The sequence below is a fragment of the Echeneis naucrates genome, chromosome 14 (assembly GCF_900963305.1).
Source record: "Echeneis naucrates chromosome 14, fEcheNa1.1, whole genome shotgun sequence".
NCBI classification, from domain to species: Eukaryota; Metazoa; Chordata; class Actinopteri; order Carangiformes; family Echeneidae; genus Echeneis; species Echeneis naucrates.
Genome location: NC_042524.1, coordinates 445,927 through 462,344, shown reverse-complemented (window position 1 = coordinate 462,344; position 16,418 = coordinate 445,927). Strand labels below are relative to the sequence as shown.

The 16,418-nt window shown below is 45.3% G+C and overlaps 5 protein-coding genes across 5 annotated transcripts; 3 read left to right on the top strand and 2 right to left on the bottom strand.

Moving 5' to 3' along the window:
* Positions 1–1,387: 1,387 nt before the first annotated feature.
* Positions 1,388–2,726, top strand: LOC115054458 (olfactory receptor 13-like). Its single transcript, XM_029519701.1, has 3 exons — positions 1,388–1,764; positions 2,017–2,243; positions 2,359–2,726. Exons 1-3 carry the CDS (start codon positions 1,388–1,390, stop codon positions 2,724–2,726), a joined length of 972 nt encoding a protein of 323 aa, XP_029375561.1.
* A 1,806-nt stretch (positions 2,727–4,532) lies between these two features.
* On the top strand, positions 4,533–5,492 carry LOC115054457 (olfactory receptor 52N5-like). The gene has a single exon (XM_029519699.1). The coding sequence runs from the start codon at positions 4,548–4,550 to the stop codon at positions 5,490–5,492; it is 945 nt and encodes a 314-aa protein (XP_029375559.1). The 5' UTR covers positions 4,533–4,547.
* A 1,422-nt stretch (positions 5,493–6,914) lies between these two features.
* LOC115054456 (olfactory receptor 146-like) lies at positions 6,915–8,719 on the top strand. Its single transcript, XM_029519698.1, has 2 exons — positions 6,915–7,717; positions 8,566–8,719. Exons 1-2 carry the CDS (start codon positions 6,915–6,917, stop codon positions 8,717–8,719), a joined length of 957 nt encoding a protein of 318 aa, XP_029375558.1.
* A 1,960-nt stretch (positions 8,720–10,679) lies between these two features.
* Positions 10,680–11,627, bottom strand: LOC115054455 (olfactory receptor 52N5-like). Its single transcript, XM_029519697.1, has one exon. It carries the CDS (start codon positions 11,616–11,618, stop codon positions 10,680–10,682), a length of 939 nt encoding a protein of 312 aa, XP_029375557.1. The 5' UTR covers positions 11,619–11,627.
* Positions 11,628–12,552: 925 nt separating this feature from the next.
* or70b1 (olfactory receptor, family 70, subfamily B, member 1) lies at positions 12,553–13,500 on the bottom strand. Its single transcript, XM_029518831.1, has one exon. It carries the CDS (start codon positions 13,495–13,497, stop codon positions 12,553–12,555), a length of 945 nt encoding a protein of 314 aa, XP_029374691.1. The 5' UTR covers positions 13,498–13,500.
* Between the last annotated feature and the right edge of the window lie 2,918 nt (positions 13,501–16,418).

Genomic DNA, 16,418 nt, shown 5'->3' with positions numbered 1-16,418 from the left:
TTTAACTCAAAGAACTTGGTGATTTTAGATAGAACTGTAACTTTGAGTGTCATCTTTTGCAGAATGGCTCTCCCATAAAGAAATTGTTTCCCAGTTTGGTGAAGCTGATCTCAATCTGCCTGATGTCACAACCAACTGTAATGTGAGGGGCAGAAACTTTATATAGTTGTCTACACGTTATTTGTTGTTCTTCATGACTACATTGTTCTTACTGAATTTCGGGATAATTGTTTTTATGTACCTCTGAATTTCCCACTTGCGGGACACTAAAGATTTCTTTACTTGACTTGAAGTTTCCTTCCTGAACACCCATTTGCTCATTTATTCATTCATTCATCTTCTAATGCGGGGTCACCAGTCCATCACAGAGACACACAGGCCTACGGACAATTTAGAGTCACCACTGAACCCAAACATGATGCCTTTGGAGGCCTCAGGCCAGGAACCGAACCCAGGACCTCCTTGTTGTGAATCAATAACCACTATCCCACTGTGCCCCCCCGCTTGGTCAAATCTAAATAAAAACTGGAGTCATTTCACCGATAGTCCATCAACCTCTTTAGTTCACATGAAGAAAACCCAACAACTCCTGTCCTAATTAAATTTGCAGGTCCCTGAACAGTTTAGGTGAACTCTGACCTTTCCCCCAGTGACATCATTTTAACAGGACACATAAGTCTTCACTTCCATGATAAAGGGGTTTTCTGCTCTCTGTCTGTGAAGGACGTTGGGAACTTGTGGTTCTACATAAAGAAACATTTCAGAAACAACAGACTTGTGAAACCTCAGTGAACAAACACAACCTTTATTTTTTAATCAATGGCCCTTTTTGTCCAGGATATAAATTTCACTGACATCAAAGGATTCTGTATTGAATGTCTGGGATAAATAAATAGGAATATGAAATATCAGCTGAAGGGCCCACCGCCTAAGCAGGCTTCGACTCGGTTGTCCACGTGGCCAGTCTCTGGTCAGATGAAAGGCTGAGAGGCAACCTCAGATTATCTGCCCAGTTACCAAAGCTGACAACAGAGAAACTCTGATTACAACACACATCCTCCTCACTCTGGCAGCGTTCTCATGGTACAAACCAGATGTTGAATCATAAGAGATGAGTTGTGGAGGCTGGGTTCAGGGCAGGGATCAGTGTTAACGACTGACATCTTTAAAAGCATCCTCGTGAACTCAGAGCAGCATCTGCTCTGCTGAGAGGACAGGAGAGCTGCTTGGTGTTCTGGCAGGGCTCTGTTTTAGAAGAGAACAGAATAACGTTTATTATTATTTTACAGTAGGTATCACTGTCATCCTTTCTAGATATGTATGGTCATTATTCTCATGTTTGGATGTTTATTTTCTACCTCTTTTTAACAGGACTGTCCAGTTTTAGATGGAAAACACAACAACCACAACTCCCCTCAAACAGCCCATTGTGTTTGTGCTGGAGGGCTTTCACACTCCTCCAGGCTTCGGCTCTTTCTTATTCTTCCTGGCTTTCTTTAACTACATGGTGGTGCTGTTGGGGAACGGTGTGGTTGTTTGCATCATTTGCGTTGACAAGAACCTGCACAGGCCCATGTTTGTGATGATTTCCCACCTGGCAGTGTGTGATCTGCTGGGGGCCACGGCAGTGCTGCCTCGCCTCATGATGCACTTTCTGACCGGTGAGAGGAGGATCGCCTACATCCCAGCCATCGCCCAGGCCGTCTCCGTGCACACGTATGGTCTCGCAGCACAGACTCTTCTAGCTGCCATGGCCTATGACAGGTATCAGCCTGGCGTCTCTCGTGTGTTATGAAAGGAAATGAGCTTATTTCCATCTATGTCGCTCTTCAGTCTGTGTTTAGGAAGTGTTAGGTTAATTATCAAAGATCATTCTCCACCAGTCTGATCAAGTTCGGGTTTGTGTGTGAGCAAAGCATGTTTTCCTGAAAATACAAAATAGATGCACAGAGTTTGTGATGCTAATTTAAATCAAACCCTCATTTCGCACTATTGATTTTTAAAACCTTTCTGGAGATATGTTGCTGTGTGCGAACCGCTCCGGTATCACACCATCATGACGTCTGCTCGGCTGCACGCCTCCTGCGCCCTGGCCTGGTTTGTCGCCGTGCTCTGCATCGCTGTGCTCTTCGCCCTCCACATGAACACCCAGCTGTGTGGCAACATCATCCAACATGTCTACTGCAGCAACCGTGCCATCCTGAGGCTGGCCTGCAGGTCCACACAGACTAACAACATCTACGGTCAGTGTATTGGTCCAGAGGGAGGATCCAGGTCAATCCCTCCAACCCTGGATGACATGAAGGCTGAAATGATTCTCAGCTGTAAAGATAATGGTGAAATTTGATGTTTTTCCAGGTCTGTCTATGTTCTGGTCTGTGAGTACCGGGATCTTTGTCATCATAGCTTTTTCCTACTTCAGGATCCTGCAGGCGTCCATAAAACACGGTCGAGATGACAGCAGCGTTCGCAGTAAGGCCTTTCAGACCTGCACGTCACACCTTGTTGTTTATGTGCTCTATGAAATAGCCTCAGTGATCATAATAGTGAGTCAGAGGTTTGCTTCAGTCTCACAAGACCTCAAAAAGTTCTTCAGCATCCTGTTTATTATTGTTCCACCTGCAGTCAATCCCATTATCTATGGACTGGTCAGTAAAGAGTTACGTGGAAGTATCATCAAGCATTTTGTCACTCAACGTAGTCACAAAACACGTCTTTCAGGCTGATCATTCCCTGAACCCTCTCACCTCTTTATCAAAGATTTATTTATTTTTTAGATTTTATTTTGCCTCGTTTGCTCGTTGACACCCTGTCATGATACTGAAGTTTGTGCCTAACTTGTAATAAAGATATCAACTTAAATGACACAAATGGGACCAAAGAGCTTTTCCTGTCTGATGGATTAAAGACAATATTAAGGTTGTCCATGAAAATTCAAAGCGGCTCCACTCATTGTTTGGTCTTTGGCAAACATGAAGCCAGCACCAGAACCTGAACTTCCTGCACAGACCACTCCAACTCCAGCAGAGATAAACATGTTAACAGTCTGATGCAGATATGCATTTCTGTTCCTGTGGCTGTGTCCTAGTTATATAATCAATAAAATGATGAAAGTTACAATAAAAACAGACAACACAACATGGTTTTATTCATCATCAGGAGTGATACATCAGAGTGAAGCTGCATCTCTCAGGTCAGAGGTCAGACTGAAGTTCCTGTTCACAGATGAATCAGCACAGTAAAAAGCCAGACGACATCCACCTCAGCAAAATAAAATCCTCTCTGCTGCCATCAAACCGGGCAGAACAGGACGCTGCTCAGAGGTTTCTGTCACGTGACTCACACTGACGCCTGGATGGAAAAAACCAGCTCCAAGATGGCGGCTAACGCCTGAAATACCTGAGAACAACAACACAAACCTGTCAATGACCAAACGGGTTCAAGCCACGAATATTGAGACCATCTCTCTAAAGCAGAAAACACAAGATATAAGACGGCCACTGGTCACCCTTAGAAACAGAGATGTTGTGGAGAACCCCTGCTCTTACACTGCTGCCAGGATGAGCATACAAAGTACGGACAGATATGAGGATTTTCGCTGGATGCGTCAGTAATGCTGCCATTTGGGAGGTGAAGGACAAGAAATTCTTGAGTGCTAGCGTTAGCTAATGTTCATATGGCTTCTTCAGTCAGCATTTAGGTGAGGTTGTAACAGAAATCCAATCCCAAATATCAGGTAAACCATTCCTACAGTTAACAGCTTGTGGGGCAGGTTAGGGTGAGGTGTGTTCACTCTTTGCTAGCTGACCTTTGATGAAATGTTCGCTGCAGAGACGTGTGTACTTCGGTGCCCCCACGGGACGGAGGCACATATCCACAACCTCCTCCTCTCTGGGTTTTCTATCTGGTCAACTATCCAGCATTTTGGTAAAAGTTAAGCCAAATCTAGTTTTGTTTTGTTTTTTTAAAGCAGTTGACGGCAGGATGAGGAAGGAGCTGTGACGTCACGTGAAAACAGGTCTGAGGTTGGAACAGAAGAAGCCTCTGAAATTGATGTGACCGTAGCTCAGAAACACTTTTCTCATGCCCAGACATCTGACCTGGGTCTGGAGATCGATGGTGGCCTTTTCACCGAGTCTTAGTAAGTCTTTTGATCAGGTAAAAACAAAAAACCATCTCAATGCCTCACAGGAAAGAGCTTCTGTAGGCCTCTGAATGTGGAGTTCAAATCGAAGCAGTAAACACCAGAAATGAGACTTTAAGCTTACAAAGCTGACAACAGGAGTTGAAAGCTTTGCTGGATCCGCTGAGGCTGATTGTGTCTCACATCAAATGCTGCGTGTGGCAGCTCACGCGGTTCTTGATGTTGCATCATCTGTTGTTGAATGTTCAGATTCCCCTGAAGATGTTTATAAAACCTGGTAGCAAAGGAGATCTTGACTAGAGCGACAATGAGCCACAGCAGAAGGAACGCTCCGAGAGGGAAAGAGTTCTGACTGTGAAGTCATGCTATTTTAACACATTGAATTTCATTTAGTTTTTCCAGGATGATGGAAAACTTCACCTACAACAGCTTGACTCTGCAGCTGGAGGGGTTGAAGGTCTCCCAGGACTCCGTCTATCCGGTCTTTCTTTTTATCTGTTTCTCCTACCTGTTCATTATTGTCTCAAATGTTGGCATTGCTGTTATTGTATATCTGGATAAGAACCTTCACCAGCCCATGTATCTGCTCTTTTGGAACCTGTCGGTCAATGACATCCTCGGAAGCTCCATCACTTTGCCTCGTTTGCTGGTCGACATCCTGCGTCCTCCGTCTGAACGCCTCATCAGTTACTATGAGTGTGTGGTCCAGGCGTTCACAGTACACGTGTTCAGCACCACCGCTCACACAGTCCTGATGATTATGGCCTTTGACAGGTACGTGGCCATCTGTAACCCGCTGCGTTACAGCACCATCATGACCAACAACATGGTGGTCAAGCTGACGGTTTCTGCCTGGGGAGTGGCCTTTGTCCTGGTCGGGATCCTGCTGGGTCTGACCATCAGGCTGAACCGATGCAGGACTCTCATCAGAAGCATTTACTGCAGTAACGGCGGTCTGTTCAAACTGTCCTGTGACAGCGTCTTCATCAATAACGTCTACGGCCTCACGTTCACTGTGGTTCTGCTCACGGCGTCCATCGGCAGCATGGTCCTCACCTACACGAAGATCACAGTCGTCTGTCTGACCAGTAAGAACAAGTCTCTGAACAGCAAAGCCTTAAAGACCTGCAGCACTCACCTCTTTGTGTATCTGATTATGTTGCTCAGTGGTTTCCTTGTCGTTACTCTGCATCGCTTCCCTGAATATGCCGACTTCAGGAAACTTTCTGCACTTCTGTTTCATATTGTTCCGAGTTGCTTCAACCCCATTATTTATGGCACACAGTCCAAAGAGATAAAAAAATTCTTGTCACGTTTGTTTGAAGCCACAAGAGTTTTGCCATTGTGATAAAAACATTTCCGAATTATTTTTCTTCATGTGTCAACACTAAAAATCGAAAATGTGGATGAAGAATTCTCATTCTGTTAACAGGAGCTCTGTTGTAGATGAGGTGCTGAAAACCTGCAGCACTGATATGGATGTATAACTAATTATGTTGCAGATAACTCTACGTCTGCAGTCTCAGTCCCATCATTTATTACATGCAGTTTAATATGTATAGATATTTGTGTAACTCGTATTTCATTAAATAATAAAGATCAACTCCAAGATTCATTTCTACATCAATCAGAATGAGTCTCAAAAAAAGTCTCTTTACTGTCCATTGTTTTTGGGACCAGATGTTTCCCCACAAAGTAAGATAAGGATCATAGAGCTGAAGAGAAAAGTCTATAGGAGCTGTTGTGACCTTAACCCTCCTCAGAAGCTTCATCACTTTGTCTCGTTTGCTTGTTGACATGTTGTGTCATCATCAGTTACGATGAGTGTGTAGTCCAGGTGTTCACCACACACAGTCCTGAGTTCGTTAAAAGCTAATGAGTGCCATCCAGAACTCTTCCTGTCCTCCTCAGCCGGCGGTATCATTTTAAAATGATTATTTTTAATATTAGTTTGGACCGTTTGCTTTTCCTCATGTTGATCATGTCATCAGTTTTTGTTTCTGTTGGTGGATCACGTCTTGATTAAATCTGCTCCACTTTTTACTGAGAGGAAACCCAGAACAGAATCCAGTCCAGGTTTTCACACGACCGGCAGGGACAGCTTCTGCTTCCGACATTTATTTGACTTTAACTTTATGTTATCATGGCCAAACAGGGCAGAAAAGCAAGATCATTTACATTTAACATGAAAATAATATCTATTATTATATCAAAGTGAACGCAAATATGCAGCACGCTGTCACAGCGGTTCTCTCTGTTCTGGTTGGGGTCCTGGCCTGAGGCCTCCAAAGGCATCATGTTTGGGCTCATTGGTGACTCTAAACTGTCCGTAGGTCTGTTTGTCTCTGTGATGGACTGGGATTGGCTCCAGAACCCCCCGTGACCCGGAAACAGATCAGAGGAAGAAGCTGTATGGATGGGAAACAAATATTTATTTATTTCTTCATTTTAAAATATTAAACATGGTATATTAAGGTAACATGGAACAAGATGGAGAAGCAAGGTCCATATTTCAAACTACAGGGTCTTAACCATATATGATGATGTCATAGTGTTGCATCACGTTGATTGGGTGATGAACGGCCTCAGAGAATACAACTGTGACTATATGAGCCTGCAACAGAGGACGTGACTTCAGCTGAAGATGAAAATCAGGAGACTCTGAGTCTAAAAATGTACAGTATGACGGCCAGTTTTAATGAAAATCAGAGTGTGTTTTCTTTTGTGCTGCTTTAATTTTTACCATTCAGATGTTTGTTGTTCCAGGTTGATGGAAAACCAAACCAACGTCACCTTCAACAGCTTGACTCTGCAGCTGGAGGGGTTAAACCTCCGTCGGGACTCCGTCTATCCTGTTTTTCTTTTCCTCTTCTTCTCCTACATGTTGATCATGTTCGTCAATGTTGGAATTGTAGTTCTGGTCTTCGTTGACAAAAGCCTTCACCAGCCCATGTATCTGCTTTTCTGCAACCTGCCCGTCAACGACCTGGTTGGGAATTCCATCATGGCGCCGCGGCTGCTGGTCGACATCCTGCGTCCTCCGTCTGAACGCCTCATCAGTTACTATGAGTGTGTGGTCCAGGCGTTCACCACACACATGTTCGGCACCACCTCTCACACAGTCCTGATGATTATGGCCTTTGACAGGTACGTGGCCATCTGTAACCCGCTGCGTTACAGCACCATCATGACCAACAACATGGTGGTCAAGCTGACGGTTTCTGCCTGGGGAGTGGCCTTTGTCCTGGTCGGGATCCTGCTGGGTCTGACCATCAGGCTGAACCGATGCAGGACTCTCATCATGAATCCTTACTGTGACAACGCCTCCCTGTTCAAACTGTCCTGTGACAGCGTCTTCATCAATAACGTCTACGGCCTCACGTTCACTGTGGTTCTGCTCACGGCGTCCATCGGCAGCATGGTCCTCACCTACACGAAGATCACAGTCGTCTGTCTGACCAGTAAGAACAAGTCTCTGAACAGCAAAGCCTTAAAGACCTGCAGCACTCACCTGGTTGTGTATCTGATTATGTTGCTCAGTGGTTTCCTTGTCATTACTCTGCATCGCTTCCCTGAATATGCCGACTTCAGGAAACTTTCTGCACTTCTGTTTCATATTGTTCCGAGTTGCTTCAACCCCATTATTTATGGCACACAGTCCAAAGAGATAAAAAAATTCTTGTCACGTTTGTTTGAAGCCACAAAAGTTTTGCCATTGTGATAAAAACATTTCCGAATTATTTTTCTTCATGTGTCAACACTAAAAATCGAAAATGTGGATGAAGAATTCTCATTCTGTTAACAGGAGCTCTGTTGTAGATGAGGTGCTGAAAACCTGCAGCACTGATATGGATGTATAACTAATTATGTTGCAGATAACTCTACGTCTGCAGTCTCAGTCCCATCATTTATTACATGCAGTTTAATATGTATAGATATTTGTGTAACTCGTATTTCATTAAATAATAAAGATCAACTCCAAGATTCATTTCTACATCAATCAGAATGAGTCTCAAAAAAAGTCTCTTTACTGTCCATTGTTTTTGGGACCAGATGTTTCCCCACAAAGTAAGATAAGGATCATAGAGCTGAAGAGAAAAGTCTATAGGAGCTGTTGTGACCTTAACCCTCCTCAGAAGCTTCATCACTTTGTCTCGTTTGCTTGTTGACATGTTGTGTCATCATCAGTTACGATGAGTGTGTAGTCCAGGTGTTCACCACAGGAAGGCCTTTGACACAGCTGTCTTATACACGGCGTCCATCGGCAGCATGGTCCTCACCTACACGAAGATCACAGTCGTCTGTCTGACCAGTAAGAACAAGTCTCTGAACAGCAAAGCCTTAAAGACCTGCAGCACTCACCTGGTTGTGTATCTGATTATGCTGATTTGTGGCTTTGTTGTCACTGTTATGCACCGTTTCCCTCAGTACTCAGACTACAGGAAACTGGCTGCCATCTTGTTTCATATCGTCCCCGGCAGCCTCAATCCTATAATCTACGGACTTCAGTCCGCAGAGATCTGCAAATCCCTGTCCAAACTATTCCGATCCACAGCAGTCAAACCGTTTTACTGACCGTTTTACAGAATTCAGCACATTTTTATTAGTTTCACATCTTAGTGTTCATTTACTGTCACTGGTTTTACTCAGTGAGGCTGAATGTTTGTATTAACTCTGTCACAATGTCAAACTGTCTGTTCAACATGATGAGATAATAATATTTAGCTACATGCTAGGTGTGTATAAGGTGTGTTAGCTGCTACCTCGCTGGTTTGGAACAATGTCACTCAATTCTCATTAAGTTCTGGAGCCGAACTGAAATGTAAGAACTGTGAAATTTATAATAAATTTTGATGTTTTAAATCTATAAACATTTCAGAGACAAACATGAATTGACATTAATAAAGAGGAAATGTGAAATATTTATTAAATGTGTGACGTTCAGTAAACATTTTGTAATACTTTAGTACTGTTGCCCCATGATGAAGACGTAGATGAGGAGGAGGAGGATGAAGCATGACCTTTAACCCCTGCAGGATCAGAACATCAGTCTGGTTCTCCATCATCAGTCTGTGAAGAGCAGAGCTAAAGTGTTCCAGCTGAAGGTACCGAACAATCTTCATCATCAGTGTCGTCCTCACTCGTGTCTGAATAGTTCTGAATAGTTAAAGGGCATCAGCTGTTTCCTGCAGTGTGTTACATCACACACCGACACACAACGCAACAATTGAGCCCAAAGAGTCTCTGAGGTGACAGACAGCGTCCTGGAGTCGAACCTGCCCCCCCGTCAGCTGTAGCGTCACTGTTGCCTGGTGACCGTTGGTGTGTGTCTTGGTTGCCGGGGGTACTTCCTGTCGGTGACTCATGGTGGAGACAGGAGCTCAGCTTGTTTTTTCACAAGAAAACTAAAACCTTCACACTTTGGTTTGTGTTTCTGAGACACAAACACATTAAAATCATACAGACTCACAAATGTCTTGAAGGGGCAGATATATATACTGTTTAATGGGGGCAGTCAGTTTGGGGTGAAAGTGACGATGGACACTGAAATAACTTCAAGATGAATGAGCCTGAATCTCCTCCTGAAGCAGCTGAGAGCTCGTGGTGCGTTCGCTGTCAGCTCATCAAAGTACCTGTGATGCTGATGCTACCTTTTAGCTTCCCCACTAACATTAACTGCCACTTGACCTGTTGGACAGGGTTAGGGTTAACCCTAACCCTAACCCTTAACCCTCACTAAGGCATGTTGCCTTAGTGACAGCTAAGCTAATGATGCTAAACTAAAGGTTAATCTCCACTGTTGGTGTTTCATTATAATTCATTTCATCTCATTTGTGGTGAGACGATGGAGGACAGAAATGTTTTGATCAGTACATAGTTTATTATTTATTTCAGCAGCTGTTTGTGTGTCTTCACTTTAGCTTGTTGTCTAGCTTTGATATCAGCTTCTATGACAAACATCTTATTTGTGTACATTCATAAATTAAAACCATGTTTGCTGAAGGCTCAACTTTCATTAGAAGTGTTGAAAAAGAATTAAGGTTTTAAGATAAATTAATATTTCAGTTATTGACCTAAACATCAGTGAAACAACTTTAATTTTATGGTAAATTATTTAAAGGTGTTTGGCATCTGAAATTATAAAATCTAACAAATATTATATCATATAACCACCAAGTTCTGATAAAATCTTTTATGGATTGTTAAAACCATGTGATGGTTCACCTTATATTTGATGTCTGCTGATGGTGAACATTAAAAACATTATCTTTTCATTTTGACTGCAGACCTTCAGCTGCTTCATTCTTCCTTAGAGAAGTGAAACTGAATTAGCAAACTGTGATGATGTTTGTAGGATTTTAATACTCAATGAAAAAAAATTACAAACACAAAGCAACTTAACTTCATAACCAGTTCTGAAGAGATATTTAATAAAATATGTACAAAATATTTCATACTGAGAGTGTCGACTATGAGCAGGTTTCCTGTCTTGAACTTGTGTCATTGCAGTAAATACTCTGACATTTCATGTGGATCACCTAAAGATCCTTCGTGCCGTCTTCCTGCAGAGCACAGCTGAGATCTTCTGTCTGATCTCTTTGATCTGCAGCCCATAGATCACGGCGTTTAGGGCCGGCAGCACCACTTCACCCACAATGACCGCCACCTTCCTGTGGTCGGACAGCCGTGGGAACCGGTGCAGGATGACGATGATGAAGGCCGACAGCAGCAGCAGGACGTACACGGTCAGATGGGAGGCACAGGTCTGCAGAGCTTTGCTGTTCAGAGCTTTGTTTTTACTTAGCACGCACACAGCGGCGATCTTCAGGTAGGTGAGCGTGACGCTGCAGATGGAAGAGCCCAGCAGGACCACGGTGTAGCCGAGGCCGTAGATGTGGTTGATGAGGACGCTCTCACAGGACAGCTTGAACAAGGAGGCGTTGTCGCAGAACGGGTTGGATATGACCGACCTGCAGCGCGACAGGCGGACGCTGAGGCCCAAGAGGATCGCCACCAGGACGAAGGCCACCGCCCAGGCCGCAACCGACAGACTCACCACCATCTTGGTGGTCATGATGGCGGCGTAACGCAGGGGGCTGCAGATGGCCATGTAGCGGTCGAAAGCCATGATCATGAGGACGGTGTGGGAGGTGCTTCCATACAGGTGGACGCAGAAGGCCTGAAGGACGCAGCTGATGTAGTGGATGTAGCGGTTGGAGTTGGAGAGCAGAAGATCTCGGAGAACATGAGGGATGATGATGGTCGCCCCGAACACGTCGTTAATACTCATGTTACAGAAGAGCAGGTACATGGGCTGCTGGAGGCTGCGGCTGCTGAAGATCAGGACCACCAGGCCGAGGTTGGACGCCATGATGAAGACGTAGATGATGAGGAGGAGGATGAAGGCTGGGATGGAGGACTGAGGGGTGACCTTTAACCCCTCCAGGATCAGGACATCAGTCTGGTTCTCCATTGTCAGTCTATGAAGAAACAACAAGAGAACGTCCTGAAGATAAACTGCTGCTGACAGTCAAAAGGTTTCTCAGGTTATTTTTAAAACAACATCACAGATACTGAGTCACAGACTTCTCTGTCCTCTGCCCCCCCCATCCAAACCTTCATCCATCAGAGCTAAACTGACACGAACAGATCAGAATGAGTCCGTTACCTCCTGCGGCTTCGCCTCCTCCATCCAGACCTGATGATAAACAGCTCTACCTTTTATTGTGGCTGTGAGCTGCAGCATCACTTCCTGACAGCTCAGCTGTTGCTTGGCAACCTGTTCCTCAGCATCACTCTGAGTCTCCGTCACTTCAGTCATGATGAAATGAAATCACAAAATCATGAAGATATTGATAAATGATTTATCTTTTAGCTTTGGGTTCAGGTCCAGGTCCAGGTTTATAGCCTTTACAGTCTGTAGCAACAGAATTCACCTGCTCCATAATAATGAAAACCACAAGACAAAAACCAGGATCTGAGGACTGAAGACCCAGAGGAGACTCAGATTAGATACCAGATTAGCACAAAGGTCGCTGAGGAGCAGAGACCGAAGGTCTTTGGGGGAACTGAAGACCAGATTCAGGACAGACAGCTGACATGAAATCATCAAACTTTTCATGATTATTACACATTTATTACTGTGTTTGTGTGTACGTCTGAAATAAATCATAATCTCATTAATCGTGACAATAATGAGAGAAAGATTTATTTCTGTTTAGACACATGAAAGCAGGAAAACACAGAGACCAGCATCATGGGAACAACATTTTCTGTGATTGTACTCACTTCAAATGTTAAATGTCCATAAAATGACTAATCATAAAACAAATAATCTCCTGACTGGACCATGTCTGAAAACTGAACAGGGAATTTAAGTTTCCTTTTCAAACTCATTTGCATTTAAATTATAATGATGCTAAAGTCTTTCTGGACCGAAACAAACTTGACAGAAATCTGTGTATCTCTTTAGACTGAACTCCGTAGATGATCGGGTTCAGGCTGCCGGGGATGATGTGGAATAGAATAGCCGACTGTTTTCTGTAGTCCGAGTACTGAGGGAAGCGATGGAGGATGATGATGAAGAGTCCAGATAAAACCATAATCAGATACACAAAGAGGTGAGTGCTGCAGGTCTTTAAGGCTTTGCTGTTCAGAGACTTGTTCTTACTGGTCAGACAGACGACTGTGATCTTCGTGTAGGTGAGGACCATGCTGCCGATGGACGCCGTGAACAGAACCACAGTGAACGTGAGGCCGTAGACGTTATTGATGAAGACGCTGTCACAGGACAGTTTGAACAGGGAGGCGTTGTCACAGAAAGGATTCATGATGAGAGTCCTGCATCGGTTCAGCCTGATGGTCAGACCCAGCAGGATCCCGACCAGGACAAAGGCCACTCCCCAGGCAGAAACCGTCAGCTTGACCACCATGTTGTTGGTCATGATGGTGCTGTAACGCAGCGGGTTACAGATGGCCACGTACCTGTCAAAGGCCATAATCATCAGGACTGTGTGAGAGGTGGTGCCGAACATGTGTGTGGTGAACGCCTGGACCACACACTCATAGTAACTGATGAGGCGTTCAGACGGAGGACGCAGGATGTCGACCAGCAAACGAGGCAAAGTGATGGAATTCCCAACCAGGTCGTTGACGGGCAGGTTGCAGAAAAGCAGATACATGGGCTGGTGAAGGCTTTTGTCAATGAAGACCAGAACTACAATTCCAACATTGACGAACATGATCAACATGTAGGAGAAGAAGAGGAAGAAGAAAACGGGGTACACTGACACCTTTGTGACCTTTAACCCCTCCAGCCGCAGGGTTAAGCTGTTGTAGGTGAAGTTTTCCATCAGCCTGAAAAAAGATAAGAAAGCATTTAATACCAAAGAAGAAGAAAAGTTCAACCACAAAAACAATCCTTGAGAAACCACAAGAGTTCAAAGATTAAATCATTCTAACTTTACCTTTTCTTGTCTCACTGCGTTTGTCCGTCTGCCAGAAGACCACAACCTGGATTCAGGCTTTTATAGACGGAGCTCCTGACGTGGGAGGATCTACATGACGTACCGTTGTGACATCCAGCTGACACCAGGGACGCCAAAGAACTGATGATGAAGTTTGTCCAACCAGCTGGATGTGGTGGGCTTCCTGCTGTTTGTCCCACTAAGTCCAGATCTGGTTCAGCTGCTGGAAGGTGTTTTTAAACTCGTCCTTTCTGTCAGACTGACATCTTATTCTCCATCAGTCCACCTTTGGTCCTGGACCTCAGCTCAACGTTTCCTGATCCTGGTCTTCACAGATTAGAACTGGATCCTTTTGATCCAGGATGTCCTGAGCTGGACCCAGCAGGAGGAGGTGTCCATCAGGAGGAGGTGTCCATCGGGAGGAAGACTCCATCAGGAGGACTCCATCAGGAGGAGGACTCCATCAGGAGGAGGTGTCCATCAGGAGGAGATGTCCATCAGGAGGAGGACTCCATCAGGAGGACTCCATCAGGAGGAGGTGTCCATCAGGAGGAGGTGTCCATCAGGAGGAGGACTCCATCAGGAGGACTCCATCAGGAGGAGGTGTCCATCAGGAGGAGGTGTCCATCAGGAGGAGGACTCCATCAGGAGGAGGTGTCCATCAGGAGGAGGTGTCCATCAGGAGGAGGACTCCATCAGGAGGAGGTGTCCATCAGGAGGAGGTGTCCATCAGGAGGAGGTGTCCATCAGGAGGAGGACTCCATCAGGAGGACTCCATCAGGAGGAGGTGTCCATCAGGAGGAGGTGTCCATCAGGAGGAGGACTCCATCAGGAGGAGGTGTCCATCAGGAGGAGGACTCCATCAGGAGGAGGTGTCCATCAGGAGGAGGACTCCATCAGGAGGACTCCATCAGGAGGAGGTGTCCATCAGGAGGAGGTGTCCATCAGGAGGAGGACTCCATCAGGAGGAGGACTCCATCAGGAGGAGGTGTCCATCAGGAGGAGGTGAAGGTCACTGAAGATCTTGAACCTCCTGAGAGCTTTTCTTTGGCCTTGTCGGCCGTTTTGATGTCCGCGGTGAGTTTTGTTTAAAGGCAAAGAGAAGCCGAGCCAGCCTCACACAGAGGTTAAAGGTCAAAGGTTGTCTCGTTGTTGATGAAATCTCAGAACTGACTCGTTGTCATGTGACCTCACTGTTCAACTGTTGTGTTTTTGTGTTGTTACAGTCTAATTAGCACCTGGAGGCAGCAGGGAGTCTCAGCTGACCCCCCCCCCCCCCCCCCTCCCCCCACAGAGACACAGACACACAACAATAACAACATTAACACCTTCAGGGTTACACAAGTTTTATGTCTGGATGATGATATCACTGTAGAATGACCTTTGGTATTGCTGTGGGTTCTCTTGGTTTGTGACATTTTATAAGTAACTGTGCAGCTAGCATCAGAGGTTCGATTCCCGGCCAGGGCCGTGGCTGCAGTAGGTGGTTGGTGTTGGAGCTGGACTGAGTGGCTGGAGGCCCCGGGGCTCCCAGGAGCCCCCCGACCGGCAGGCTAATAGAATTAAAGGCTGCAGAGAGGCGTTCAGGGGCCGACGGACCTGCTTTCAGTCGGATCAGCTACATTCAAGCTAAACCAGGAAGTGAACTTCAGATGTGGTTTTCTGAATGGATTAAATCAACAAAACTCAAATCTTCCCAGCATGCATTGCTTCAGAGCAGTCTCCTGATAAACTGATCGACTTGGTTGGTTAGTTCATCATTTTGTTTTCTGTAGTTTTAGACATCCTGGTTGGTGCAGTCCAGTCTCTCAGTGGGTTCTGGTTCTGGTTCTGGGTAGTTAGAGGTTTAGCAGGTTGGTGGTGCGTTCAGGGCCCCCGGAGCTTTGAGCATCCTCTGAGCTCTGATGAACAGAGAGCTCCCTCCAGGCTCATTAGCAGCAGATACTGTTGATGGTTCTGCTCACAGCGGACCTCATTAATGAACCTTAATGCTCGTTAGCTGCTGTGGAACCTGGACCTTCAGTCCACCGGGTCATCCTCTGAGCTCCCATCATGCAACAGTGAAGCAAACTGAGTTTGTAACAACAAACAAACACATTGAGCCTTCAGGGTAAAAGTCTCAGACGTTCCTTTGTTTCATAACTAACTTTCAAAGTGTGTTGTTTTTTCAGAGAAGCTCAGGATGCATTATGGGAAGAAGACCAGCTGATGGAGACAGTCTGACTCTCTGGGTGATGTCCAGCTTGGATCCTTCATTCATGTGGATGTTACTTTGACCCAAACCGGATCCAGACCCAGTCTTGGAAACAGGACTCCTATTTCAGGAGGTTTGAGGAACAGTTCAAGGTTTTGACTCAGAGGAGCCACCTCACACCTTCTGCTGCTGAAGCCTTGGTCCAGATCCCACAGCTCAGCTTCAGACATCTACAGGAGTCCAGACCTGCAGGATCACAGTTTCCTGATTGTGTGTTTCATCTTCTGACCACCAGAGGTCAGTCTGTCGACATGAGGAACTGCGGCCTCACCTCAACGTCATCAGAGTCTCAGATCTGGATCAGAAAAGACCTCCTGGTCTTCTTTACTCTGAAGCTCTGAACGCTCTGAACCACAACACCACACAGAAAAACAATAAATAACCAACACACTTCCTTAGAAGGAGGTCAGAAACATCACAGTTATATCAGCTGGACTTGGACTTGTTTAGGGCCCCGAGAGAGAAAAGGGCCCCTGATGGGCCTCTGATATACGATTATATATTATTGTATGATGATGATGAATGATGCTCCATTTCATTTAAATGATTTCTC

What these genes read in the sequence shown, in the direction of transcription:
- LOC115054458 (XM_029519701.1), top strand. Translation starts at nt 1,388, where the DNA reads ATGGAAAACACAACAACCACAACTCCCCTCAAACAGCCCATTGTGTTT. An exon ending in GCTGCCATGGCCTATGACAG is followed by an intron (nt 1,765 to 2,016) that starts GTATCAGCCTGG and finishes ACCTTTCTGGAG; the next exon opens with ATATGTTGCTGTGTGCGAAC. An exon ending in ACAGACTAACAACATCTACG is followed by an intron (nt 2,244 to 2,358) that starts GTCAGTGTATTG and finishes ATGTTTTTCCAG; the next exon opens with GTCTGTCTATGTTCTGGTCT.
- LOC115054457 (XM_029519699.1), top strand. Translation starts at nt 4,548, where the DNA reads ATGATGGAAAACTTCACCTACAACAGCTTGACTCTGCAGCTGGAGGGG.
- LOC115054456 (XM_029519698.1), top strand. Translation starts at nt 6,915, where the DNA reads ATGGAAAACCAAACCAACGTCACCTTCAACAGCTTGACTCTGCAGCTG. An exon ending in ATTACTCTGCATCGCTTCCC is followed by an intron (nt 7,718 to 8,565) that starts TGAATATGCCGA and finishes TATGCACCGTTT; the next exon opens with CCCTCAGTACTCAGACTACA.
- LOC115054455 (XM_029519697.1), bottom strand. Translation starts at nt 11,618, where the DNA reads ATGGAGAACCAGACTGATGTCCTGATCCTGGAGGGGTTAAAGGTCACC.
- or70b1 (XM_029518831.1), bottom strand. Translation starts at nt 13,497, where the DNA reads ATGGAAAACTTCACCTACAACAGCTTAACCCTGCGGCTGGAGGGGTTA.